This window comes from Fusarium graminearum, chromosome 2 (assembly GCF_000240135.3).
Source record: "Fusarium graminearum PH-1 chromosome 2, whole genome shotgun sequence".
Lineage (NCBI taxonomy): Eukaryota > Fungi > Ascomycota > Sordariomycetes > Hypocreales > Nectriaceae > Fusarium > Fusarium graminearum.
The window spans coordinates 5193685-5220793 of NC_026475.1; the positions used below are offsets into that span (position 1 = coordinate 5193685).

Below are 27109 nucleotides of genomic sequence, written 5' to 3' on the forward strand. Positions count from 1 at the left end.
TTGCTATATTGTTTACGCATCTATGTCATTCGTTTGGATAAACATATCCTCCAGTGGGTTGACCGATGATTACCTACAGTGGATAATCAGTCCAGTAGGTAGTATGTCAGGGCTTGTCACCTATGCCTACGATCTCAGTAGTAAATTAGTAGTAGAATGCGATGGATCTCCCTCTGTACACCTAGGTAACTAGGCAGGAATTGCATCTTTGGAGTGCCCTGCCCTGTTGCACAAGTATGTGAATAACTAATACACTGGTTAAGATTAATCCCCTGATGCTGTTCCTAACAACTGCCGTAGGCAGGCGCCACTTGTTCTCGTTGTGTTTCAGGTTGACACGTACATCTCCTGACCCTTGGACGTGCCGGAAATACAGCCGTTGAGTCACTCGTCCACTAGCAAGCATGAAGACGGCCAACAGAGAAAGGTCCTACGAGTCGATCACAAGATGACAACCATCGTTATTTTGGACTTGCAAGCTATTCGCAACTTCGAGAAATGAGATTCACCAAGCCCCTGAATTCGTCAAGTAGACTTTGAGTTACACACAATCGACAGCAAGATTTACTCCAGCTGACGGTCTGAGTAGAATAGAACACGAATGCAAATACACACCCTCCAGAACGGCAGCATCATCTATTCCAACATAACCCCTGAGCCATTGATGCACAGTGTGACCTACACGCGACAGGATCAGGAACAGGCCATATATACCTCGGAGATTGAACAGCTTGGCTAACAAAAGTGCAGGATACAGGCGCATCGATCGTTCTATCCCATAAACAGCCAAACTCCTCGCCTGTCAACAACTGGAACCCAAGGTTCAGGGTACGAGCCATCTGGCACTCCAGCTTCACTCGCTAGCAGCACGATGTTTATAAGCCCCAATCATCAGCATTCCCGAACAAGGTTTCGCAAATCGAGATTGAAATCTATTCGACCTGAGTGCAAAGAAATAGGTACTCATCAGACCCGAAACCAAGAAGAGTGGTCATCTCCTTGTCGCCAAAGACAAGGCCAGAATATGACAAAAAACCATTGAGAACATATTTAGAAAGTTTGTTATTATCTATCCAGTTTTGTTTTGGTCTGGAAATCCAACTTCTGTACTTGTGCTAACCCAACTATCACTTCTAGGCCGATTTTACACGAGCCGCATCGTTCTCCTTTCATGAGTTTGAAAAACATCAAGCACACCAAGCTCTGCAAGCCCCGACACGAAAGTACCAACTCGATAGAACTATGCAGGTTTCTAGCCATAGTTTGGCCTGTTTCTAGCGATACATCTGAGAACTATACTTGCCCGAATAACGTACATAAGACACCCATCCTTGGCTTTTTTGCCTTGTTACAGTAGCTGTGACAGACCTAGTGCCAGGGGAACCATGGACAAGACAAGACCGGGTACCAACCCAGACGCACCATTACCTGGAGCATCTGTACTAGTCACCTCAGATGCGGCGGAAGTAACTGATGAGGTCGCATCGGCGGTAGGTGTCGTCGTGCTCTCACTCATAGCGCTCTCATACTTTTCCACGACGAGGTCCTCAACCTTCTTTCCGTACTTCTCAAAGTAGCTCTTATGGACGTCTGTGTCATCACCCCGGTCGCAGTACACATCGCCTGTGTCACAGTAGGCGTGGAGGATGCCGCTGTACTTGTCCTCGCACAGCTTAGTGTCGTTACGCTGGAAAATCTGTATACGGCGTTAGAGTTGGGAAACATGGCACGGCAACTTTGCTTTGTGGACTTACACCGTCGTTAATGCTGCTTCCTAGGTCGTACGAGACGTTTGCCACGTGGCTTGGGTCACCAAATGTGATGATAGCAACGACTATGGTGGTTAGTATCTGCAGCATGATGTCGAGTAGAGTGTAGAGAGAAGACTCACCGTTTTTCTCGACATCGTTCACAGTGAGTGGTTTGTTTGTTGGGAAATCCCCACCACTTCCGCCGCAAAAGACATCGCTGGCGACTTGGCCGCCCTATTTGCTGTCAGTCTCATTGTCGTGTCGTCCACAATGGAAGTCTGCCACGAACCTGAGAGTAACCAAAGACGGCAACCTTGTTCTTTGGACATTGGTAGAAGTAACTGCTGAGAATATCCTTCAGCTTCTTCACGCCATCACTCTCAGAGTCCTCGTAGGCCGGATCCTGGAAGGACGCGGGATAGTCGAGCCCGTAGACGTGGGATCCGTTGATACGTTTAGCGACAGCTTCGGCGATCTCTCCAATTCTACCGGATCCTTTCTCCTCATTCGTGCCCCGTGCAGCAATCATGAACAGTCCATCGTAGCAAGTTTTCCAGGCATTCTGAGCGACGGCGCCGGTCACCAAGACCGCTGTTGAGAGGACGAAAGGACGCATGGTGAAGTGGTGGTTGGGATGTGAGGGGAGAGTTTGACAGGAAACGCATGAGCCTGTAAGGAAACGATTAATAGATGGGTCCGGCCAATGGACCTCGGGGTACTTATCTCATCTCCCAGCCATGTTTTCTTGTTGAAGTAATCGACAAGGGGTCGACACATGATGGACCAGCTTCGCGTCGGCGAGCTAGGCGAGCTTCCAATGTTGGCTTAGTTTATGCTGAAAGTGTAGGGAATCCTTGTCACCCCGCAAGGTGTCATCCGAGGTTGTCTTGGCTTTGTAATCCTACAGGGACATGGCCTGGCCTGTGAGAGTCCAATCTTGTCAATTTGTCTGCATTCCCGCGTATTTCAAGCTATACGTTTCCTGTTTATGCTTGGGGCGAGGCTGAATCTGTATGTGAGGTGCTAGCAACACATTTAGCGTCGGAGTTGAGAAGGAATCCAGCACAAGGTGTCATGTGTATCAAAACTAAATTTGCATCATTTTACAAAAGAAAAGAAGATACCAGGGCACTTTGGCCCAGAACATCTACTAAAGTCCCAACTGTTTTACGCCTCTTACGCCGTAGATGTTGAGTGTTAATCATGATGGCCCTGGTTGGTTGCACTTAAGCTACCCTGTATCCAGGCGGTGATGATGAACCAAGCTTCTAGAATCAGACGTCTTTAGGTAATGCAAGGGCAATTATCTGTCACATAAGAATGGGGTTGCACAAGAACTACAAATGCAACATAGCCTGTTGTTTGATTTGCACACGTCAGCAAACCGAGGCGGATGTTGGCACTGCGCTTTTTTTGGTTACACTAGCACCAAACATCAAGTCACCTTCGAAAAGAAAGAACAAAACGGGGAAACCAGCGTATTTGAAAGAGGAAGAGTACTGCTAATAAAAAGAAGCACGTTGAACTATCTTTTAATATTATGTGGCTGCTGCAGTAAAACATGACTGTGAAACAATCAAGCGTCAGTTACGCGAAGTAATAAACCAACTGGGGGCTATGAGAAATAAAAAAGCTGCAATGGAAATAGAAATACAGCTAAGATACTAGGTTTTCAATATGATGCTATGCATATGAGGAATGATGGCTGTAGGAAGTAGCCGAAGGAAGCTCTCCACGCCCAGGGGAGACACTTTCGAAGATCTGGGCCTTAGAGCTGCCCCGAACCCTTGAGAGCCATTCCTAAATGCAGTAATGAGGCTGCACACCTAATTGTTAGTTTTATGGTTTGCTGCAGCTGCCAGAGTGCCCTGTTGGGTGTTTGTAGCCGGATGTCTGTCTGTAGCTACGTGGAATTTAAGGCAACACCGCAGCCAAGAACCACTGATAATGTATAAACATAAGTATAGGGGGAACGAATTTCGTAGAAGCCCATGCAGGCAGTGAAAACATACGTACTTTGGCATGGCTTGGACGGGATGACAGGAGTGGATAGGGCTGGCCACACACTGGCTTTCCCCCTCCCTTTCTTCAGCAGAGGGTCTGACGAAATTTTGGTCCCTTCCTACATCATATATTACTGCTCGTTTGAAATCTTCATCAAAAAAATCACCCATCGTACTGGTTACCTCCAACAAAACAACCGTTCCTCTATTCGTTCCAACTTGATCCTTATATTATATTCCCCGAGGCAGGTGGCCAGCACAACAAATCTTAGCCTCGACTGATCTATCCCCCGAGGTAAGTAGCCATGAACAAGACGGTACACAGTCATGCCGTGGAGAAGAATATCTTGATTGATCGCGAGAAATCTTCTCCCTAGACACTGCCTTTCAGTCGTACCGGGACTGACATTATCATCCACAGTGAATGTCCGCACAGGTTTCTTGACCTTGCTGCATCTGGTACCAGTCGAGACACGCAAGGAAATAGCACAACAAGCCTTTCTTGGTCTTCAACACACATGAGCCACAAGTGGCGACCTCGAGGTAAGCCAACATGACTTATCGCTTTAGCGGGCTCAAGTGCTAATCCAAGATCATAGATCCAGACACGAAACTAGTTAGAGATCGCAAATTACACATGGCGTGACGATGGCTTGGCCTCTGTCAGCAACTATCACAACTGCCCCCCCTCTCGACACTGGATCCGACTTCCTGTGAACGATGAAGCATTCTACAACGAATGCCAAACAAGGCGCAAGCCCTTGAATGTGAGTACTGTCTCTACTTTCTAAGGTGTTTGGGAAACGTCAGCATCGATGCAAGTTGAGCTGAGATCGGCCTGCCGACCCGCGAGTCGCAGCATCCGACTGTCCTTGAATTTCCAAGAGCACACACACAGCATTAATCAATACTAACCTATCCGGACTGCAGTTATAATGATCAAATGCACTCGGCATCAAGGTCTCGGCACCCTCATTAGTGACTGCCGACAAGCGCACGGGAGCAACGGTTCCAAAGGTGGCGCCTTATGCCTTCTCACGATTCCTACCAGTCTTTGGCCCAAGTGCAGGCATGTCAAAGAGGCAGAAGCGTCCTGAATGAATAAAGTCTCGACACTGTGGCCTTATGCTGCTCTGTTAGAATTTTGCTCTGTTAGAATTTTGCTCAGGACACTTCCATCTCTTTGATATGTCTGTACTTGGGTCAAAGACTGGTAGAAATCGTTCGGCACCGCTGGTGACGAAGCCACGCGAACAGGCAAGGAAGGGGAAAGGGAATAGAGCAATCAGCTTCCAGCTCTTCAGTTTCTAGAAGAGCTTGGTAAGAGAACGGAGAGACATTCTGAACACCGCGACCAGCGGAGTTTGGCAAGCCTTGCTGCAACCTGCAAGTATTTCGCGGCAACCCTTGAAACTGTTCTCTGTATCCGGTTATAAAGATATCTATAAGATGGTTTATTAGTTAGGGCACGAAATACATTAAACTTTACAGAATGGATAGTTGCAATTTCTTATAAGGTCCCTCTAGCATAACCCTTCTTGTCGTATCACTTGACCCCAGTATGCTCCTGTGCTCATTGGAGAAGGTTATACTAGATCTTTAGATTACGCTGGCCTCTATATCAAAGACTGTTTAACACTTATAGTTCAGTTCAATGATTATTATCTCATACACATGCCCAAAATCTTGTACAATCCGCCATCTTTAGAATACAACTGGATTTGTTTGCCTTGCTAAAAGTTTGGGAATTATAGATAACTTGTAGAATTAGACGATGATTTAATGCCAACGGCGCCGCGACGATTTACAAGGACAGTAATTTCATGAACAGTAAAATCAATCTTGTAGACAGCTTATTTCGAGTCCGGGACTATCCTCGTTGGCTTCTCAGAGTTTTATTACGGTAGGGTTCGTGCATTAGAGAGACTCTATCGTTTCCACTTTCTCTTACTGGCGTGAACCTGCTTGTCCTCGTTGATCTACTGGTAAAGGTCGGACATTTCGAGCTGGGGGGTGTAATACTGTGGTCGATGAGCAGTTGGTGTACAGTTTAAAGACCTTGGGAACTAGCTGGCTCCGCCAATATTCTTCTGCGTTAATGAGCTGTGCGCTCCTCCCAAGTTAGTACTGATTCATAATCAAGGGATAGAAACAACTTGAACCTCGGAGTATTCTATAGCGTCCAGTATGTAGTCCAGTATGGCCATCCTCATTGTAATAGACTCTACAATACCGGCGGCAATAACGATAACATATCGCTCATCTTTGCGGCATTGTTGACTGTTGTCTCTAAGGCGTATATCGCTGTTTGATTGTGTCCTGGGTTTCGGTTATGAATTCTGTGATTCCTTATTGCGTCTTATCAACCTTTGTAACGCCGGACCGTATAATTATTTGAGAACTCCTATCCACTTTGAATTCCCTCAGCGTGAGGTCCGTCGGTTCTAGGGTTTGTGAATGTTTTCGTTTCGGTGTATCGTTATATGCTATTAATAAAGAGGTCCGAGGCTTGTGAGGTGTCCGCTAATCAATAGTCATCTCATTCAATATCGGAATAGAGACTGCAGAAGAGGTTTATATCCTATTTTTATAAGTTAGCAATATGTATCTGGGGGTGCAGTGGGTAGAGTTTATATATAGATGATAACTTGTAACTTAAAATAAGAAACTGAGCGTACTGAGTTGTAATCGGGCTAGCTTTAACCTTAGAATATTAATGCTATCTAAGAAGAGCAGAAGTAGGATATCTATACAGGCAGATATAAGAGAAAGTGATTATAGCGTATCCGATGGTATATATCGAGATTCCAGCGCGGCTTTATTTGCGTCTTAAGAAGAGGACGATAGATCGGGTTGCGAATGCGCGTTACGTTACGGCTTCAGCGTCAGGTACCGTGCCGATGATTATTCTTCCATAACGCTGGCTATCACGATAGTAATAGATACAGCACTAACTCGAGCATAGTAGTCTTTGGGATTCGTAAAGGTCCGGGGCTTTGTTGTTGCTGAGATGCTCGTAGGTCTACGATCGCCAAGTTAGCCGCCGTGATGTTGAGACTCGAGAACAGAGAGGATTGGCTACTTGCCGGTGAACTTGAAAGTAAATTCCATCAGACATATTTGAGATAGAGTTTTCATCGTCTTAGTTGATGTCGGGGCGGATGTGGGCGGACTCGATCTCGGCACTGGTTGTTCTCGTCGAGAACAGCCACAGAGATGAGGAACGAAAAGAAACAAAAGATAAAACAAAGTCGATCTATTGTCGGTGTTGGCATATCGATACAGTAAGGGCCAGTAAATATAATGGGATGAATAAAATGTATTTTCTGGGTATAGTTTTGCTGTTCTGCTTGAGTGTCTGACTGACTGTAGGTCATGAATAAAGAAAAGAATGTAGAAATCTTCTCTTTGACGTAATGGCTAAAGGAAAGAGGAGTAGTGCAGTTGATCTAAAGGTGATAAGATGGTTCTTTCACGATGTTAATGATCTTTAATGGGAAAGTAGAAAGGAAAATAGACAAGGATTAGGAATTGTCAAGAGGTCAATAGAGGCTGAGTATGACTGACCAAGGAGTGTAATTTCAGTGATTCAGTGTTAGTGTCCGTCAGTGACTCAGTCAGATCAAGTTGGAGGGTGGCCGGCCTAGAAGTGGATTCCCAACTGCATGCTGGGCTGTCATATTTAGTGCATCGCTTGTCCACCCCAAATCCTGCCTGCTCCCAAACACCTGCAACATTTCTGTTTTGCTTCATCACAACACAAATTTTGCTCTTTTTGCTCCTCTTGATTTCCTGACGCAAACACGAACTCCCTTTGTCCTGCTGTCACAATGGGAGGCAAGGCATTCTCTCGTTCGGATCCTCCTCTGGAGACTCCTCGCATGCCCAAGGAGGTTTATCTTGAAGTTAAGAATAAAGTCGTTCGCGCTCTAACCCCTGCTTTTGGCTGGATCGATTCCCCCCTTGACGGTCCTGGTAAGAAAGACTTTGGCGACATCGACATCATCGTCTCTGGCCTCAACGGCGGTGACATGCGCAAGGAGAGCGTCCTCGCTCTCGTTAACCAACTTCTTGAGGCCGAAGCTCAAATCACCGAGCCAGGAAGCGCTGTATCCGCTCATTTTGCTATCCCTTGGCCCAAAGACCTTCCTCAGCCTGATATTCATGACCCGCTTCAGGACGATGCTTCCAACGCGCTCAAGTCCTCTGCTACTCCTCTTGGAGCCATCGCATCTGCTGGCACCTCTTCTGATGATTCGTCCCGTCCTCAGTCTCGCGCCCAAGAAACTTTCGAGTCCAACGCCGAGCCTCTAACTCTCAAACAGCTACGAGACAAGGAAAAAGAACTTGTAAGTTTGAGCTCTACTCATAAACGAGTGGTAACAAGCATGAGAAAATACTAATAATCGACTCTAGCCTCAGCATGTCGTAGCTAGCCAAAATGAACTTGCTATGGACTTTATGGCAAACAGCCCTGGTTCTCAACTTGGAACTCCAAGCCCACATGGAACTTTCTCTCCTAGCCCTGATTCCGGCACAAACAAGAGATCTTCATGGTCTATCAAAGGCAAAAAGCTTTCCATCCCACATTCTCGTAAGCACTCCAAGATCTTGTCTTGTTCATAGTGCCCTGTGGCTCACTTTCCGGTCAGGCAAATTCTCTTCTTTTGCAAACCTTGTCAGCAAGATTGGCCAGTCCGGCTGGAACTCTGCAGACAGTTCCGATGACGAGGGTAAAAAGGTGATACCCCCTGCCAGCCTAATCATGTTTGTTGAAAACTAACTGGAACTCAGAAGAAGGGTACATCTTCTACTTCAGACTTGATCACTGATCGAAAGTCCGGTTTCTTCATCCAAGTTGACGTCCACTACTGTGCCACTGTTAAGCAGGCTAAGTACCTACGCTTCCACCAAGCTCACGGTGATATGTGGCAACTCCTCGGATCTGTCATCAGACCCTTTGGACTTACTGTTGACAACGTGGGACTCTGGATTCGCATCCCCGAAGTTGAGCTCGTTGACAAGAAAAGAGCTAAGATCCTACTTACTTCTGTCCCTAACCAGATCCTTGATTTCATCGGAGTCTCTCCCACAGAGTACTGGCGACCCTTTGCAGATGTTGAAACCATGTTCCGATACATCTCCAAGTGTCACATGTTCTACGTACCTTCTGACTATTCTGCGGACAATGAGCTAGCCTCTACCAAGTCCAACGATCGCCAGCGCCTGGCCAAGCGTCCTGTCTACGGACAATGGATTCATGAGTTCAAGCCTCTTTGCCGTTCTCAAGGTCTCTTCTCAAAGGCTCTCACAACTCGTGAAGACGTTAGAAACAAAGCGTTTGAAACCTTCAAGATCGAAACGGAATTTCACCAACGACTCCGCGAATTTCTCTTCGAGAAACAGAAGAACGAAATCATCAAGGAGATCCGCAACATCTTCCCGACTCCCGCTCAGCCTACGAACAAAAAGGCTGTTCAGATGCGTACTCTTCACATTAAGGCTATGAAAGAGATCATCATCGAGCGTGTCAAAGCATCCCACTACAACATTGTGGCACCCAAGGGCCTACGACTTCCCAACGGCCTGTTCAACATGGATCGTGTCCGGGCTTTTGCCCGCACCATCGCGAACGACGTCGTTGCGGCGGTTGAGCGACGCAACAACCCCCGGGCAAGGGGAGGGCCTGTCCCCCAAGCCCGGCCAGGCAGGGATGCCCGGGCTATCACGCCCGAGATCCCTCTCCCGCGGGGCGGCCCTGTCATCAGGGGTCGGCCTCCTGGAGGGGCCTAGGCTGCCCCTCGGGTGAGGCGTCAGTCCTGGGGCACTGCCCACAACAGCAGGGCTGCCTCGGGCTGGAACCCGAGGCTCTGGGGCATCCCAGAGAACTAGTAAGTCCATCTGAGCCCTTATACTACACTATACAGACTTATACTAACACTTCCGTCTTATAGTCCGCCATCTTGGCCCTATCGAGGGCGTCACCGATCTGCAGGCTTCTAAGTTGCTGGTAAGTCCTTCTTTCTCCTATAAATAGTCTCCATGCTGATAACACGAGTATAGATTTTTTTTCCTTTTTTTTATTTTTTAAACGACATATGATGTTCGATTTTTTCCGGTTGTCTCACTCGATACCATGTAGTTAATGAATAAAAGTTTTTCGTCTTTCGAATTTCAATACCATGTGACTATGCTTATGCGCTCCTGGAAATTCCTTCTCCTTATTCCTCGTACGCCTCATCAAACGTATGGATGCAATTATACAAGGCGACGCTATTATCCAGGACCAGGTATATGAATATCTGCATCTGACGGTACTCTCTGTACTAGGAAGATGACAGGTATACTAGTCCTTCTTTCATTGTTTCAATAGTACTCATGTCGTCAGCATCCGGGGTTGAATGTCGTCTCCTCCATGTGATTTGTAGTCTCTTGCTGAAGTATTGGAAGGTTCAACATCGGCTCTTTTAGAGGCCAAGAATTGACGCTGATGAAATAGTTTAAAGCCACAGGGAACTGCAGAAGATGGAAGCTAGACGTTACAGAGTGATCCATGAGAACCAGTCCATGTCGTGCTTTACCGCCGAAGCAAATAATCAAGTAATCACGCGACTCTATAAGACGTATATATGGTTTTTATACTATTCACAAGTGCTGGCGCTTAATATCTTAGAATTGTTGCAATCTTGTCTAGTCTGACAGTCTTTTTCTCCCAAGATATTGAAAATGTGCAGGCGTAGATTCGGCCGATAGAATGGCCATGTCGTTGTCGAGAGACTTCTTCTTCGTGTGTTTTCCGTCCCTGCTGAAAGACGCTGGTAGCCAGTAAAACTCGGGATTCCTTTGTAGGTAATTTCATTTTCGATTCTTGGATAGTAAGCACCAGGAGAAGCTATTCAACAGCAGCTGGTTCCACAGCAACAAAAGAACAATAGCAGCCCCAGAACCACAAGGCGTGAGCCAGTGATGGGGACGCTTTACCGTCTTGGTGATTGAAGAGAAATCGGTGATGGTTCGAGTAGTGTCCGCCAAGTTGAGCTATCTAGGTAACTTGGCAAGTGGTAAGGTCACTCTTATCCTTGCGGTTGAGATACTGAATCCGTTTGTCTGCCATAGTGTACACTATTGTGTGAGCTTCTGGGTGGGTGGAACAGTTGATGATCAGAGCAAGGGTAAGGACGTGTCTTGGACGGTTACCACCTAGTATGCATACAGGCTTGGTAAATAATCTCGAGTGCCAAAGCATTCACTAGATCTATGCATCAAGTGCTTGAGGTTGCATGCCTACTACTAGTTATAACAAACATGGCGGAGCCCCGTTTCTATTTGCTAGAGTAATCTTACTGGCCCGTACTTGAGAAATAAAAAGATCAAACTAGATGAAATAATTGTTTCGTCTTCGTAAGCCAGGCCCATGTTTGTTTTTATCTAATGCCGTAGGGCTTAAACCCGAGTTTGGTAAACGTTTCCCCCCACCATAGTCTTTCTACTTCTTTCTACTTCTTGGTACTAAGCAACTACCTCTCAAGCGGCCTCCCAACCTTCTCCCACATATCACCGTTAGCGTCTTGTTTGTGCTGATCCTCTTCTTCCACTACAACAGCGTTTGATGTGATCGACGTCTGTTATATAAACTTTGTTGGTTTGCACATCCTCTTTCTGAAAAGCCATTCTCAGTTCGTAACTTGGCACTGAGAAATCTACCCTATCCCATCATCTGGGTTCTCGTCATCTCTCAGTACGAGACTTCTTTTCTGTGCATCGTAGCTACGAGATACTTCAGCGCTACTGCATCCAATCTCACTCGGTAAGATACCCTTCTTTCTAATTCTTATCCGCTGCCTATCCAAGATATGACACTCATCATCCCCTAGGTACTTCAAGGTGCCGGCCAATCTGTCTCGACTCATTGTGTGGGCGTCCCTCTCCCCTTCCAAACCACTACCTCGTAGCAATTTCAGCGTCCATACAGGCACAAAGATGCCTCAACGATCATTCTCCCTCCAGCTGCAGTCTGTCTGGGACCGTCTGAGACGTCGTCGAGATTCCCAAAGGCCTCGTCATTATGCCCATGTTGCAACGGCTCAACGACGATCACAAGCTCGAGATGGTCGTTCCCATGCAGACGAGCTTAGGCGCTTCGGACAGCTCCTGGATGAAAATCGCATCGGTGATCAGCCGGCTGTTCACGCACCACATGTCTCATCCCATACAGGGGACCCTTCGGACCAAGCTTTGATCGACCGCTCCATTAATCGCCCCACCACCCTTAGCGTTTCACTACCGAAGGCAGTCAAGATTCCGGTTATTCATTGTGCTACATCCCAGCCTGACGCCCCCGACGAGGGAGAAGAAGTCGATAGTCAGGTCTGGTGCATACCCGGTGATGTAAGTACAATCTAGCACACAACCTTAGTCTCCCCTTTAGACTATCTCGAGGCCTCAGTGAACTGTTCGATAGATAACTCTGCTAACATTGTATGTAGGAATCGTACCCCCAAATCTATACTCAGGGTCGTTTGCTCAACAACGAGCTGTTTCGACAGTAAGTTAATGGCCACTTTTCATTGTCTAGTTTATTTCTAAATAAATCCCTTGCATAGTCCTCGACGACTCTATCGAGTTAGAGCCAATGGCCAAGAGTTCGTCGTCCCTCTCGCCACCTTTGTTTCCCAGCCAGGCTAGGGGTTCCTGCTGCGATCAAAGATTCCGGATATCGACGCTGACATCTTGGCCCTGCTACTCGGGATTCACTTGTCTCCTAGCGGTTTAGTTGGTCACGAGGATGGAATTAACCTTCCTCTCATGCTCACTGCCCTCTCTTTTGCCTTTGATCACAACATGAGCTTCGAGATTGACAATTTGAAAGCCACCATCAACCGCTACATCATCGCTCGGATGTTTTATCACAACCCTCACTCCAAGTTCTTCTCCCTCGGTAAGGAATACTTCGAGTTCCGCTCTGAGGAGATCTACCGAGCTTGGGTTGCTGTGACCAACGACCAACGACTCCAGGGAGCCCTTACCCCAGACGACCTCATCCTGCTGTACCTTTGCATGGTACAGTACAAGTGGTGGCGCGATCTGGTTCGTGGCTACGAATACCGGTTCAACTCAAATCTCCTAGAGGAGTACGAGAATTTCAAAGGGGACCTCCGGGGTAATTTTGAAGAGGCTTTCTGGTTGTTTTATACCCGAACATGTTTTGGAAGTCATCCCTGGATGGACGATATTTCAGAATCATGTTTGCCTGAAGATACCAGCGAAAGAGGCCGACACTCCCCCACAGCCGGACCCTACTCGACCTTCCAGCCTCCCGTTGGAAACCCGGACAACTCGGATAACACTGAACGCCAGCTCCGCCATGTCCGCCGAGAGACTTCCGTTATCTCTGAGACCGACGACTTGATCGACTTGGTCGAGCTGTATGAATAGCTAATCTATCTTAACTGGCACCAATCTCGACTGCCATTTTTGTGGAAGAGGGATGGATAGGAGGTCGATTTGATGTGTGGCGGCTTGCTGGCGATCACAAAGATATGAGCTTAATAGTAGTACCCCAGAAGTGCAACAGTAGTCATTTCAGTAAGAGGGCACTCTTATTTATCGTCTCAGAGAGATTTCTCAAGTGCAACCCCCGTGTTTGCGGTTTGAGGATGAGAAGCGCTGGAGGAAAGCTAGGGGATACTAGATTGCGATTAGAGATATTGCGATAGCGTCGTTCTATACTCATTGTAGATAATCAAAATAAATAGACCAAACCTGTCTATTAACAAAGCTGTGCCATGATCTCGAATAGCCTGGCCTCAGGGCATCAGAACATTAGCCGCTGGAAAGCATAAGAAACAAATTAGTAGGTCAGCTTATGCTCCTTAGATTATACTCTTGAGGCTATTTATTTTTATATCTAAGACTTGGGAGGCCAGCTTTTCTGATACCTACTAGCCCGGTGAATGCTTGAGGCACGCATTTAAGAATACACAGAAAGAAATATGTATTTGCTGTATACCCCCATTCGGGGGTTTTGTTTGTCTAGCACCGATGTTGCACGAGATGCTCATGTAGAGCGTTGTGATTGTAAGGTGACGACACAGATGTCGGGAGTTGTTTGTTAGCTCACAAGACTACAAAAATAATCCAGATATAGATGGAGCCTTTATGTGGAGGCCAGTGGTCTAATATAAAATACCAAAGACTGAAAAGGAACATTATGGGCTTGTGTGACGACAAACAGGTGCGTCGTGTCGGGCAACGGGCTCGAGATATCAAGCTCTAATGTCTATTAGATAGGTATATAATCTACAAAAACTGCGTTCGTCCCAGCAACTCCCCAGCTACAGCAGTCTTCAGATTGTCCATCTTCCGTAGTAATCTTGTCTATTATTCAAAGATGCCCCGTTACGGAGAAGTACGTCTCCGAAATTGAAGGTCTATGGTGCCGATGTTATAGGCAAGTGAACCTTATAATAGCTAATAAGAAGGCATAACTAGACTGCTGATATCCTCTGTTAAGTACTTAGCAGAGCTTGCGTTTATAACAAATTAACTGTGCATAGCTGGAATTACCTACTCTATATGTCAAAAACTATTTACAATCTTTAGGTTAAACTTGTGTATGACAGCTTGGTGATAATCTTAGCCAGCAGTGAGATATTAGGGAGTTGCAAATATAGAATGAATATTAGCTGAAAGAATGTACTGCAACTTCCTCAGTGTATCGATATGAGGTGGGAACGCTTTCAAGGAGATGTGCCTGTTCTTATCAAGATGGACCGAAAATATGCCCTCTGCCATGTCACCAGGAGAAACCCCCAGATGGCCGAGGACGTTTTTGAACAAGCCGCGCGTCTTGTTAACTTTCAGATGATTAGTTGTGGCAAGAAAACCGACATACTCTCTAATTCCGAGTGCTTGGATAGTGCGTTCCTGGGCATCTTGCGGGCCTTCAGTTATGATGATGAATTTTCTTGCCTATATTATTGATTGTCGACAATAGGCACAGAGCTCCACACTTGAGCTGAAGAGATTCAGTGAGTGTGTGTTCGTATGGTTCGAGAAGCGTGTCCATAAATTGGATATCATTTGGCAAAGATAAAATAGCCAGAAACGATGTGAATCTTTCTTTGCGATAATGAAACGATGATTTCCCGTCGGAGAAAACATTTGCAGTCTTCTCCATGAATCCCCTGGAGTATCCGTCTCTCAGTTCAGATATGGGGGTTATATATCTCTTAGAGATCTTCTCTAAAGCTTTGTTGGTGGCTCTTCCAGAGGAATGGCGGAATTCATGGAGGGTATCGTCGAGATCGAAACCAAACCAAGTCTTCTCGTGGAAGATGGCTCTTGGTCTCATAACATCGTCCCACCAGCAGCGAATATACTAACGGCTTCTTGAACTTGACCATGGTGTCTGAGAACGGTATTTCCCGTCGATCGCAGACGTGTTCGACTTCCTGTCAACATTCCCGGATGAGTGTTCATAGACGAGGTAAGAAATGGCGCACGATTGAGCATCCGAAACATGTTGGTGTAACAGTCGATCAAGCTCTGTATGCGGGTCCATCCCACATTCTTCCAGCTATCGAAAATTCTGATAGCTGTTCCCGAGCTCTTCTTTGCATATGAGAAACCCTTTATCTACTTCCATTGCATTGATGAAAACCTTGTGATGGGACGGGTCCTCTAGGATCGAGTAGTCGTGATGAAAATCCTCGGTAGAATCTGCATTTCCCATAAGAATCAGCCGGCTCGTGAATGCGCAAGTAGGGTTTTCGGTAACGATTCTCATGAGAAGTGTCGAGCCACTGCGTGGACAAGCCACCAAGAACCGGATTTTCGGTTCCTGGCATGGGGATGATACGTCACAGATGCTTGTCGTCTTAAGAAATTGGAGTCTGACATTTGTAACTGCTAGGAAATAGGTGATCCGAGTAAGTGAGGCCAACTGTCTGGAGACTGATGTAGTGAGCTGGGAGAATTCAAAAGGCTCAAACAGTGACAAGTGATATCGAACGACCTATTCGTGGAATTCAGGATGGTTGTACAATGATTTCGTTGAACTTCAAGCTTCTGCCAAGGCCACAAGCCCGCCATCTCTCTGGTGCCAGAAGAGCCCGCAGAAATGTGCATAATGCAGTCGCACAACTAAAAAATGTACTTCAACGATATTGATGTCTTGTGCAGCCAATATTCGGCACTTATATCTGTCGGCACCTGGGATACGGTAGGCCGGAAAAAGGCTCCATATTTCCGTACCGTTTCTGTGCCAGCTTCGGGGGACAAGTGGGTCATTCGCGGAGAAACCTCGGACAGGTCGAATGGTCAGTATGCAAGCTTGTCACGCTTGAGACCTGGGTTCAATTCCCCGCGGGATGAGATCCAGCCATCTGCGAAACGCAGGTATTCATTTTTTTGCCACTTTCAATTGACACAACATCATCGCAGTTTTTTTGCCCATCTTGTAACAGTGAAAATGGGTCTTGGCGTCCCCCTTTTCAGGTACCTAGGATAATGTCACTGATGCATGGTACATGTTCCAGGGTCCAGTCGCGCTAACTATGATAGCTGTCTGGCATGGTTGGAATTCATGCGTGTTGTTTCTAGAAGAAATTAGCCTTTTAGACTTAGATTGGCTGTAAAGTTAACTTTCTGTTTAAACTGACTTCATCAGCTCAAGACCGCCAGTACAGGGCCAAGACCAGAAGAAAATTTAGCCAGTCACATCACTTGAGAGAAAGATATGGAAAAGGTGTTTGCATAATGATGCAGTTGTAAATTGTATATGTACTCTAGATCAAGGTTCTAAGAACCAAACGGAGACGCTAATATATGCATTGTGAATCGTTATAACAAGATCGAAAGATCTCAGCCAAGAAGGTAGGTAGAAGGCAGTCTAGACAGATCCCTTTGGAACATCAGAGCTCAGAATTTACTGGCCCTGCTGGGAGTAGAGGCAGCCGACGGGCTTGCTGACCTCGCTGACGGCAAAGGTGACAGAGACACAGTCCTTGTTACCAGCAGGGTTGTTGACACCAGCGCTGGTAAAGACGGTGTAAGAGCCATCGGTCTGAGGGCAGGCGATGAAGTTGTCACGGTCATCGTACTTGAGGAAGTTGTCCTCAGAGATGGACCACTTGTTGTCCTCGCAGCGGGTGCAGAGAGGCTGAGCGCCGGTACGGTATCCCATCATGCCCTGGCCCATGCCACTTCTATCGGTCCACGCGCTTTGACGTGGAAAAGATGTGGCGTAAAGGAGCATCTCCTTTGTTTTGGTATTGAGGGCAAAGGTAGCGGAGTCGACCTTCTCACCACGGTCGCAAGAGGCGCCCTGGTCCTTGAGCTTCAGGGAAAAGCCGTTGTTGGAAGCCTGAAGGTTGGTATGGTGAATGGGGCTCGCAGATCGGAGAGCAACAGCTTGGAAAATCTTGATGTCGGGGTTGGGAGCGGCAGAGGCGATGCCAGCAGCAACGAGAGGAGTGAGGATGATGTTCTTGAACTGCATGATGGCGGTTGTTGTTGGTGGTTTAATTAAAGAATTAAAGAGTTGTTTGTAAAAGTACGAGTTGTAGTGTGTTGAGAGGATGAGAGTGAGTGGTGAGTGAAGAAAGGTTGATGAGAGGTTGATGAAGATGGTCTTATATACACATCTGGATCTCTTTCTGCCATCGTCATAGCTCCTGTATTTCCAGTAGTAACTAAGGATCGTCACCGGCAGTTACCTCACAACGGTAAACCCAATCCTAGATTCCGCGGTGCAAGGAACGGGGTGATTGGGGCGCAATCGCAGCAATTGCATGTTGTCTTGCGGAGAATAACCATGAATACGAGTTGGTATGGGTCTGGTGGAGGGGAGCCTCCTTGGCCTGTGCTGCAATAGCGGGCTAGGCCTGCTAGGGTCTCTACCTAGGTACGCATGCTGTCAATCAGCAAAAGTTAGAGTCTATACCCAGCTCCCATCTGTAATAACAACCTGAAATACCGTTGCATTACATTTTTGCATTGCATTGCATCGATTTCTCAGGCGGTTTGTACATAGTATGGGCCGAGGAACCTAAATGCCCAGCCATAGACACCTGGCCAGCCATGATCTGCTCCTGGCCTGCCCCTGGCCTGGGTTGGTTAAAATTGGAGAATTCATGCTCTGCCAGCCCCAGCTTTCCAAGAAACTACCAAGGTTACCTATTCTTAGTACAGTTCTGACTTTTTCTAGAATAGTCCTGGCTTACCTTGGTTTAACCTAGACTAGATCTTTCTATTCCCCCTTTTGATCCGTGGTGTCTCTCTACTTGGCTACAGACGTCATGACAAGACAAGCTAAGAGCTATGACTAGAAACTAACGGCAACAAGTAGCGCTGTTGATTTTAACGTTGGCATTATCAACGTTGGCACTTAGACAGCTGTACAATGAATGGATCCCTTTGTGAATGTAACAATCCAACAGAATAAAAAAAAAGAATTGCGGTCTGCAATCGGATGATCGATCGAGCAAGGCATGCCAGGTTCTCCTTTCACTGTACATTTACGACGATCCGGGTCTATCTTCTTCATCTGGAGTCCAGCCGAAGTTAATACCCTGTGTTAAGGGTCCAGCATTTGACGGTGAGGTGAGGTCACGCACGGCAATGGAGCCCGCCAAGATGGATGGTATATCCGGACTCTTTCGCCTCCCTTGAGACGGTCAATGGAAATGTAACAACGCCGATGGCCACAGCGGAATGAAAGCCTTTGGGCTTCTAATTATGGGTTTGCATTATTCAACTAGAGAGCGGTGATTTCATGCTTGCACATAAAATACCTGACTTCCATGTCCTGGATCATGGATGTCAAGGGGAAAATACAAGGACGTTGACGGTGGGGTCTACAGGGTTTCACTTAAAGCAGAAAATAACATGCCAAAATAAATCAAAGTCACTTTGCATTTTATGCAGGGCAGAATTTATGCAAGTTACAGCCAACGATCGGCATACCTAAAGAAGTTTATACGAGATTCAGTTGTCGATCACTCCATTTATATCCAAAGACAACAGCTTATGACGTTGACTCATTCTTTCTTATGAATGTCCTTAGGGTAGCAGAAAAATTGACCGATGTGAGCATAAGAGATAAAATTGTTAGGGCAGCTTATGCTACTTAGACTATGCTTCTTAGACTACTTATTTTTATACCCTAAGACTTAGGAAGCCAACTTTTCTGCTACCAACTAGATAGAATGTCTGTCTATTGATGTTCATATTGCATACACAAATAGACACATACGTACTACTAGGTAGTCGATATGCAGGGTCAAATAGTTTAGTGCTGTTGCTAGTGTTGGGCATTATTATTAGTCAGTTCAGGTGACCTCAAATCGTAACGTTACTGGCCAAGCCCGCAATCTCGGAATGACCTCATGTTCGACGTCTCCAGAATAGACGTTGAGAATGCTCTACTCTAGGGTACGACCACTGGCTTTGAGAGTACTATACCTGGCGACTCTCCAATCAAACACCATCAAGTCATGCCATGCTCAAGGGACAAGCATATCTCAATTCACCCACTCAATTCCCTCATTCAAGTTCTACTCCAACTTCACATCGCCCCTACCCCCAGCCTACACGACTATCAAAGTCACACAACGAAGCGACGTCGAGAGACTGTACCCTCTCCTCTTGTCGTATATCACTGAGCCAAGCAAGGCAAATTCACTACGTGAGGTCATCGTTGACACAAATACTTGGCCAAACTTCTACTCCTGCTTCTACGACGAGGGCGACGATCCGGGCCCGCGCCAAGACAGTGGCGAAGAACTAAACAAAAAGCGGCCCAATCGTCAAATAGACCAGGATGCCCATTCAGCTCTTGAAAGGCACGTTACATCTCTTGGTCTTGGTGATCAATTAACGGAAAAGATCGTTCAAGCTTTGACATGGAAGAAGAAACATTGGTCGGGCCAAGTTCCAGACAAGGCAAAGGACTTTGACGATAACGAGAGAGAGTTTGCTACTGTTGCGCTCATAATTGTCTTTTCTCTTTGTGAGAAAATATCTGTGTTGCGTATAGCTGATTTCCCTGCACTCATTCAAGAGTATTTGCTCAAAAACAACTATGGACAACTCAAACGGACTGCCTTGCAGCAGCTCAAGACTGTTGAGTTCATCAAGGAATCTCCCTTGGATACCAGAGTGTACGAGATCGTGGAGTATCTCGAATACATCAGGCACTTTGGCAAACTGCCAGCCATAGAAAACCTGACTATGGAAGGCGTCATGGAAAGCGAAGTCAATGCTCTAGTCTCGCCCGGCACTTCCAATATCAAAAACATTCACCTCAGTCACTGCGAGATTTCCGGCTCAACATTAAGCAAGATGATCCGTTCATCCAAAGGGCTTGAGGGATTCCGAGTTTCCCACGGTGGCTTGTGGCACATGGACATAGGTGCTTGGAACATCCGGCCTCAGACGGTGGGAAAGAGTCTGCTGCAACATCGAGACAGCTTGAAAGTGCTGGATCTTGATATCGCAGACTTCGATTTCACAGAAGTCCAATCTTGGGAAAACAGTAGGTTTGAGGACCTTGTGGAGAATGGTGATGAATATTTCGAGCTCGACCGAAAATCAAGCACGCTTCCATTCTGGCAAGAGGACATACCGGATGATCGACCCTATAGCCTGACGATCGGTCCTCTACACGATTTCAACGCCATGACGCACCTCAGTATTGGTCTGAACGCTCTATTTGGCCCAGCATACAGACGAACAGAACCTCCGTTCCGACTTGTAGATGGTTTGCCTCCCAATCTGGAGTATTTATGCCTCTATGGTTATGTCAGGGGGGAGTGCGAGGAGATTGACAGCCATGTCAATGAACTTTTAGAACACAAGGGAAAGCGCCTTCCCCGTCTGACAAATATTCAGGGCGTCGATGAGACAGTACAAGGAGTTTCTGATCTGTATGCCGACGACAATTCCCAAATGGAAGACAGCCTGTGGCAGTGGCCAGAGAAGAAGTTGGAGTGGGTTGAAGCATAGCAAAGTTTAGTGCACATTATGTCTTTAGAAAAGCTTTAGATATGGGGATGGTCTAAAAGAATATAGTGTTTTACCATAAGCGGATATAATAACGAGCCGGACAGGGACGATGAGAGCCCAACAAACAAAGTGGCCCCCATCCAACCCGACGAGGACAACTTCGGACTCCCTGGTTTGCAAGGTAGTTTAGCAGAGGACATATAGTATATAGAAGAAAATGAAAAGATTCACTAACTAGAGTAGTCATAGCAAAGACAAAACTTTATGATTCTGTAGAACAATGGGAATGCCCTATCAATTCTAGAGACATTGGCTTCAAAGCAGAACTTATCCGCCATGTGCAAGCGACTCTGCGGTTTGTCGTGTGGGTAACAAAAAGGGAGATGGAGGCTAATGTTCTCTCTTGCTAAGGATTTTTGGCTAGATCGATATGTAAGCAGATTCCCTGCAGTTATCTTGCATTGCTGACCTGTCAACTCAGGAACTCGACTATCCAACCTCTCACGAGACTGCATGATTGGCTACTACACCAAACCCAATCTTCCCATATACATACATACAACATGACAACATTCTCTTCCATTCCACCCTACGTCCTCGGTGCCGCCTGTGTCGGCCGCGGCATCATGGCGCTCTTCTCACCACGAGCCGAGTATGGCCACGTCGGACTTCTACTCGAGCCTAGCAAGACACCCAGCGAAGCTGGTTCTGTCTCATCGCTCATGTACTTCAAGGGTATTCGCGAGATATCATACGGAATGACGCTTGTGGCGCTGCAATGGCAGGCTAACGAGAGTGCCGTGACAACTTTCTCAGCCATTCTATCCATTGTGAGAATCGGCGATGGACTAGTTGTCTGGTTGAACGGAGGCGACGAGCTTAGGTACAAAGCAGCTGGTCATTGGATCACAGGGCTTGGGTTTGCTGGATGGGTTATCTGGAGATGGAGTTTCTAGAGCAGAAGATGAGAGTTCGATTGCGAACGGCTTGGTATAGACGTCACTTTTAACAGGTGATTTGTTGAATGAAGCAGTTTGTTTACATAGAGGCTCGACCGGCTGTCTATATTGGGCCATAGTCGGTCGCACCTTGACTGTGCAGCCTTACCAGATTGTTGGTGTCCGCATTGTAGCAAATGTTCGCCAATACAAAGCTGTCGCATCAGAAGATGCATAAGCATGCGCAATGTTTATGGTATGCCATTTAGAACACCACTACTCTAGCTTTAGATGCCTTTTTAATCCGCTTGGTAAACAACATCAACCCATGACCCGCGCCGTTATCTGTTGTGCCTCTCCCATTCGTTTATTGGTATCACAAGATCCTGCTGCAGTCTCAATCCAAACACCGTACGGCCTTCTACTCGGTAGGCATCATCCACAGTCCATCACCCAAGTAATGCGCGTCCTCGATCACGGGTCCCTTGCCCTTGGCCTTGACCTCCTTGGTTCCCGCAGAAAGTGTTCCCACAGCACACGCCTCATCCTTGCCCTCGGCTATGACAACGACAGGCTCGCCCTTGACCAACTCTCTGCTCCATCGGAAATCGTCGTCCATCTTCTGGTCCATCTTGTCCTCTGGTACACCCTCGGGCGCGCCGTCGGCAGGCAATCTGCCACCAGCGGAGGTAAGTCCAGGAGCCATGAGGGTGGCGCCAGAGAGGACGAAGCGGATAGCACCACGGTCTATGCGAATGCTAGGAAAGGCTTGGGGGAAGCGATGGACGAGTCGGAGGTGGGGAATGAGGATTCCTGTAAGGTCCTGCTGGAAGAAGATGGGTGTCGAGTCGAGAACGTAGAGGGTGTTGCGGTCGGTAAGCTTCATGCTTGAAAGAGTGGCCTTTTTGGGCATGATCTCGTCGATGTAGTTGTTGAGGAGAGGGTATGTGTCGAGTAGATCCTTGCGAAGGGTTCGCTGGACAGAAGACTTGAGCTTCTGCTTGGGCGCAGGCTGGATTCTACGGCAAGAGGTTAGTTGCGAACTTGCGAGGTTTGGAGGCGGGGCATGTACTCTTTCTTGAACATGGTGGCGGTTTGATGGCTGTGCTGAGTTCAAAGATACAATTGTGATGCGTGAGAGTGTTTGATTCCAAAGAAATAAGAGGTAGAAGATAGCTGAACTGTTGTCGTGCTATACAGAGTCGGGTCTTGGTGGGGGTGGGCTGTTGGAGGTCTGGAAAAGTCAAGTCGACAAGTGCCCCGCGGCATGGATCGGACGTGGCGGGGTAAGTCTCGAGATGCAATAAGAGAGGTACAGTACAAGCTCTGTTCGACGATGACATTCCTCTACAAACAGCACGACGCAATAGAAATGACAGTTTATGATGGTATTTATTTTGGCAGTTGAAAACTCATATTCCTGTTATTCTCTTGCGCCTTTATTACTACGGGCGGACCCTGTTCCCATTCGTAGGTAGTCGTTATCGTACATTAATTATTACCCCATCATCAAGTCAAGAATGGAGGGGTTGTCTTGACACCAGCAGCGTTAACCCTTGACGACATGTGAGACAGTTCCGTCATCCTTGAGGTGGACATTGAGTCTGTCTTCCTTAAAGTCCTTTGTAACCATCATTCCGGGCTCGATAATGCGCGTCTCCTGGGGAAGATCTCGCTTGGCAAACACCTATTCGAGGACGCATTAGCATCGTGTTGCTGTGCGAGAAACATGTAATAAAGCTTTATGTTGAAACGTACCGTCTCGGTGGAAGCCTCGTCATCAGAAAGCTTCTTGCCGATGAGCTTGTTCTGCCACTCCTCGGCCTTGTCGCCAGAAGTTGAGTTGACACCAGGAACGACGAGAGGCATGATGGGCGATTTTGGTGTTGGTTTTGCGTGTTGGTTTGGAGTTGAATGGAAGGGGTTCAGTGTGTTTGCAGAACAAAAAGAAGATGAGTCTTGATCATGGATTGCTTGCTTTTATACATAAAGCTTGTTGTATGTGTATCACGTACCAGACCAAAGCAAGCCAAAAGTTGATGACGTCGACTCACATGGTCATTCCCTAAATTCCATTCGATTGGCTACGCGTTCTGTTACTCAACAAATGAAGCATGACGTGCGTGTACCAAAAAGAGGGAGGGATTGATTATTAAGTTATGTTTATCCAGATCTCGGGCATTTTTTTATCGATCATCTCTGGCTGTAAGGGTCTTTGGCGATGATGTGTCTTGGCACGAGGTTTATGGTTCAACGGACGCGTCCATCACTGTCAATCCCAGGCACAAGGGCACTGGCCACTACAGACAGTGCGGGTGTGCTTCTGAGCATCTTCAGCCCCTGATCATCGTGATATTCTGCACCGTTAGGCATGTTCCGATAGAGAATCATAACATGGCAATAGAAGAGCAACGCCGGAGAGTATCATGCCCGTGTTTTGACGTTTGTGGACGATTTGGCTGAACAAGCCTTTTAACGTCGAGATGGAGGCGTCTGATGGCGTCGGGAAGCGCGACAGGGGCTTTCTCAGCTTGCGCAGCTCTATGGATATGGATGGAACCCAATCCATTAAAGTAAGCAGAGGCAGTGTAAGCATGAAATTTCTGACCGCCAGTAACACAAGTTCTTCCTCTAATCCAGGTTTGACCGTCAGGGCTGGTTATCTAGCCATTGTTACTCCCAGGAAACGACACGAGTACGGATGCAGTCTGAAACAATCGAGAAATGAAACCAATTGTTGACAATGCCCATCATTTTCCTTCACCCCACAACCGTCGTCACACCAGCCCGTAAAACTAAAACCCTTGCTCTGGATTGGCCGTTGCACCGCCATCTCCTTACGAGCTGGAGAACCCGCCATTTCAGCCACTTCCATCAGCGCTTGCGGGCTTCTTTGTGCTTACTGTGTTTTGTAGGTGAGCAAGGGTATGCAGTGCGAGTTTGAGTGGTGAAGAGCAGCAAAATAGATACTCGGGGTTATCAATCGTTGGACCTCATCTGTAATCTTGTAGAGCATTAGTAGGTACTAATGCTTGTACCGAAGACTGTTACCATGTCTCATATTCTCTTTCCGTCGGCCTGTCTCTCTTTGTCTTGCATCAAATGTCAGTTCTGTTCATGGCTAGTAGGTTTCTCGCTATGGCGGATGTTGGTTCCCAGTTCCCACTCATGCCTGCACTGCACCATCAGCGTGGCATGGGCATAGGTCAGCACCAGCCATCATCACCCTTCATTCATGGGAGAATCACGTCTGTAACTACGATATCAACGAGTTCATAACTAGACAGGCAGTCAACACTTGACACAGCCCTAGCATCTGTAAACAAAGACGCCAATCTCCATTCCCCAATGTAATTCAACCCTACCCACCGAGGAGTTGAGGACCCTCAATCTCTTCTTACCGTCTAACCCCTTTCAGGCCTAGTTCATTGTGGCTCATAGGAATTCGTCTCCTCACTCTCCTTTTTTTAGCACAAGTACGCTGTAAGATCTCCATAATAATAATAACAACAGTGCAGTGCCGTACTGTATGTAACGCTCTTCCCAGCCCAGCTTGGCCCAGTAAGCAAGCAAAGACCAGACAGAGCCCGCCCAGCCGCCTCACCTCCCCTGGCTCCTAGTCCTGGGTCTGCTCCTGGTCCTGCCTCTCACTTTGTAAAGTCCCATCTGCCTTTTTTTCCCTTCCAAGGTTCAGCCCAATAGAACGGACGGATAATCCCTTCCCATTCGCTTTGCTTCGTTTCGCTTTTCCTCCTACATCCTCCTCCTTGTTTCTCTCTCTTACCTTGTATTCCCCATCACCACCAGAAACATCCTCCCCTTTTTAGGATTGAGCGTGCGTGTCTTGGCTTTCAAGCACCGTATTCCTTACCGACAACACACTTAAAGAGCTTTGCTGGGCATTCTCTCGACCGCAACCTTTTCCCACAAAAACAGCACCGTTACCGCCCAACATGCGATTCTCAACCGCCGTTCTTTTCGCTGGCAACGCCTTTGCTGCCGTCCAGCAGGAGTGTCTCGCCAACCACAGCGAGGACCTCGCCGCCTTCGCCGACTGTGCCAACGAGGGTGCTCTCTCTCTTTGCCTCTCCAACCTCAAGGAGACGGATGAGGCCGCCATCAAGACCTGCTACACCTCCACTGGCTGTGCCGAAGAGGATGCCGCCCGCGAGGCTCACTATACCCTCGAGCGATGTGCCGAACTCGCAAAGGCTGGCGAGCTGAAGAAGCGCTACAACATCGCTGCCCTGCCGACTCTGATTCCCCATCCCGAGGCCGCCGGCGTCATCACCGAAGGCCCCAAGGCTACCGGTGGTGAACTCAAGAAGCGTGCTACTGACACTTCAAGAGGAACAAAGTGCTTCACAACTTTCAAGAAGTCAACCGAGCAGTGCGACCTCACGACCGTTTCGGACAAGACCCAGACTGCCACCTGCTACAGCACCGAGATCAGCACTAGCACATGCCGCAGCGACGTTATCTGCACCACCGACGCTGCCGCCGAGGATATCTGCATGGTCAAGAGGGAAATGGACACTGCCGGTATCATCATCGCCATTGTCTTTGCCGCCTCAGCCGCTTCCATGCTTGGCTACCTCACCTTCATGTGCTGCCGTGACCGCAAGGAGCAGAAGCGTCTCGTCGCCAAGTCCGAAGCTGTTGCTCTCGCCCGTGCCGCCACAAAGAAGCAGCGCGCTGCTCAGCGTCAGCCTCTCATCCGCAACGCTTCAGGCCAGTCTGCCCCTGGTGCTCCTGCTGGCAATCCCTTCCAGGACCGAATCTAGGCGGAGCGGTCCCGTCGGGGGGGAGCAATGGGAACAAAACAGCTGCAGCGAGTATCCGAGGAGGGTCCATACTCATACTGAGCTCTTCTGTGTACGGCATGGAGCTGCCTTGTTTCGAGCGCTTACTCTATTCTTTTATAATGCCTGCGTGATTACCAGCGCAGGAAAGAACTTCCAAGGCTTGGAAAATCCTCAGAGCCATGGATAACGTCTTTTTTTGATACCTTGATATCACGCCGGGGGGGGAACAAACCTTACATGACATGTTTGAGTATTTTGGAGCAATGGGAAAGGATAAAGTCTGCTACTTTGGTATGCGAATGTATCTATTTATCTACCTTACGAATGGGGACGGTTAGACGTTGAATTAAAGTATTACGTGTACTTCCATCCTGCTCTCCGCATGTCCGTAGGGTGTCTCTTTGTGGCTTTCTACGGAAACCGTTCCACGCAAAACCCAACTTGCGGTTGATGTCAAGATCCAGCCATTTGGTTTACAATTTTGTAAACGCCTTGAAGGGTGACCAGTCAATCGTGGCCACTACAGCGCTCCTTGCCTACCAAGTCCCTTCATATAAGTATCAACACATACAATGTTCCAGCACGTCTCACACAATCACAGCTTG

The 27109-nt window shown here is 47.5% G+C and overlaps 10 protein-coding genes and 1 non-coding gene across 11 annotated transcripts; 7 read left to right on the forward strand and 4 right to left on the reverse strand.

The window, feature by feature from the left end:
• Positions 1 to 1348: 1348 nt before the first annotated feature.
• FGSG_04077 (uncharacterized protein) lies at positions 1349 to 2367 on the reverse strand (the record flags this gene model as incomplete). The annotated part of the gene is made up of 4 exons (XM_011323264.1): positions 1349 to 1696; positions 1755 to 1834; positions 1892 to 1985; positions 2041 to 2367. 4 exons carry the CDS (start codon positions 2365 to 2367, stop codon positions 1349 to 1351), a joined length of 849 nt encoding a protein of 282 aa, XP_011321566.1.
• Positions 2368 to 7584: 5217 nt separating this feature from the next.
• Positions 7585 to 8157, forward strand: FGSG_12313 (uncharacterized protein; the record flags this gene model as incomplete). Its single annotated transcript, XM_011323265.1, has 1 exon — positions 7585 to 8157. The coding sequence occupies one exon, from the start codon at positions 7585 to 7587 to the stop codon at positions 8155 to 8157; it is 573 nt and encodes a 190-aa protein (XP_011321567.1).
• A 321-nt stretch (positions 8158 to 8478) lies between these two features.
• FGSG_12314 (uncharacterized protein) lies at positions 8479 to 9547 on the forward strand (the record flags this gene model as incomplete). Its single annotated transcript, XM_011323266.1, has 2 exons — positions 8479 to 8487; positions 8549 to 9547. The coding sequence occupies 2 exons, from the start codon at positions 8479 to 8481 to the stop codon at positions 9545 to 9547; spliced, it is 1008 nt and encodes a 335-aa protein (XP_011321568.1).
• A 3048-nt stretch (positions 9548 to 12595) lies between these two features.
• Positions 12596 to 13189, forward strand: FGSG_04075 (uncharacterized protein; the record flags this gene model as incomplete). Its single annotated transcript, XM_011323267.1, has 1 exon — positions 12596 to 13189. One exon carries the CDS (start codon positions 12596 to 12598, stop codon positions 13187 to 13189), a length of 594 nt encoding a protein of 197 aa, XP_011321569.1.
• A 2866-nt stretch (positions 13190 to 16055) lies between these two features.
• On the forward strand, positions 16056 to 16128 carry FGSG_20569. The gene has a single exon. It is a non-coding gene; the product is annotated as a tRNA-Asp (tRNA).
• Positions 16129 to 16512: 384 nt separating this feature from the next.
• FGSG_04074 (uncharacterized protein) lies at positions 16513 to 17329 on the reverse strand. The gene has a single exon (XM_011323268.1). The coding sequence runs from the start codon at positions 17253 to 17255 to the stop codon at positions 16683 to 16685; it is 573 nt and encodes a 190-aa protein (XP_011321570.1). The 5' UTR covers positions 17256 to 17329; the 3' UTR covers positions 16513 to 16682.
• A 1845-nt stretch (positions 17330 to 19174) lies between these two features.
• On the forward strand, positions 19175 to 20761 carry FGSG_12315 (uncharacterized protein; the record flags this gene model as incomplete). The annotated part of the gene is made up of 1 exon (XM_011323269.1): positions 19175 to 20761. One exon carries the CDS (start codon positions 19175 to 19177, stop codon positions 20759 to 20761), a length of 1587 nt encoding a protein of 528 aa, XP_011321571.1.
• Positions 20762 to 21387: 626 nt separating this feature from the next.
• On the forward strand, positions 21388 to 21717 carry FGSG_12316 (uncharacterized protein; the record flags this gene model as incomplete). Its single annotated transcript, XM_011323270.1, has 1 exon — positions 21388 to 21717. One exon carries the CDS (start codon positions 21388 to 21390, stop codon positions 21715 to 21717), a length of 330 nt encoding a protein of 109 aa, XP_011321572.1.
• Positions 21718 to 22120: 403 nt separating this feature from the next.
• FGSG_04072 (translation machinery-associated protein 20) lies at positions 22121 to 22785 on the reverse strand (the record flags this gene model as incomplete). The annotated part of the gene is made up of 2 exons (XM_011323271.1): positions 22121 to 22718; positions 22772 to 22785. 2 exons carry the CDS (start codon positions 22783 to 22785, stop codon positions 22121 to 22123), a joined length of 612 nt encoding a protein of 203 aa, XP_011321573.1.
• A 288-nt stretch (positions 22786 to 23073) lies between these two features.
• FGSG_04071 (uncharacterized protein) lies at positions 23074 to 23635 on the reverse strand. The gene is made up of 2 exons (XM_011323272.1): positions 23458 to 23635; positions 23074 to 23386 (listed from the first exon to the last, which is right to left on the reverse strand). The coding sequence occupies exons 1-2, from the start codon at positions 23566 to 23568 to the stop codon at positions 23249 to 23251; spliced, it is 249 nt and encodes an 82-aa protein (XP_011321574.1). The 5' UTR covers positions 23569 to 23635; the 3' UTR covers positions 23074 to 23248.
• A 1768-nt stretch (positions 23636 to 25403) lies between these two features.
• FGSG_04070 (uncharacterized protein) lies at positions 25404 to 26873 on the forward strand. The gene has a single exon (XM_011323273.1). The coding sequence runs from the start codon at positions 25653 to 25655 to the stop codon at positions 26481 to 26483; it is 831 nt and encodes a 276-aa protein (XP_011321575.1). The 5' UTR covers positions 25404 to 25652; the 3' UTR covers positions 26484 to 26873.
• The last annotated feature ends 236 nt before the right edge of the window (positions 26874 to 27109 follow it).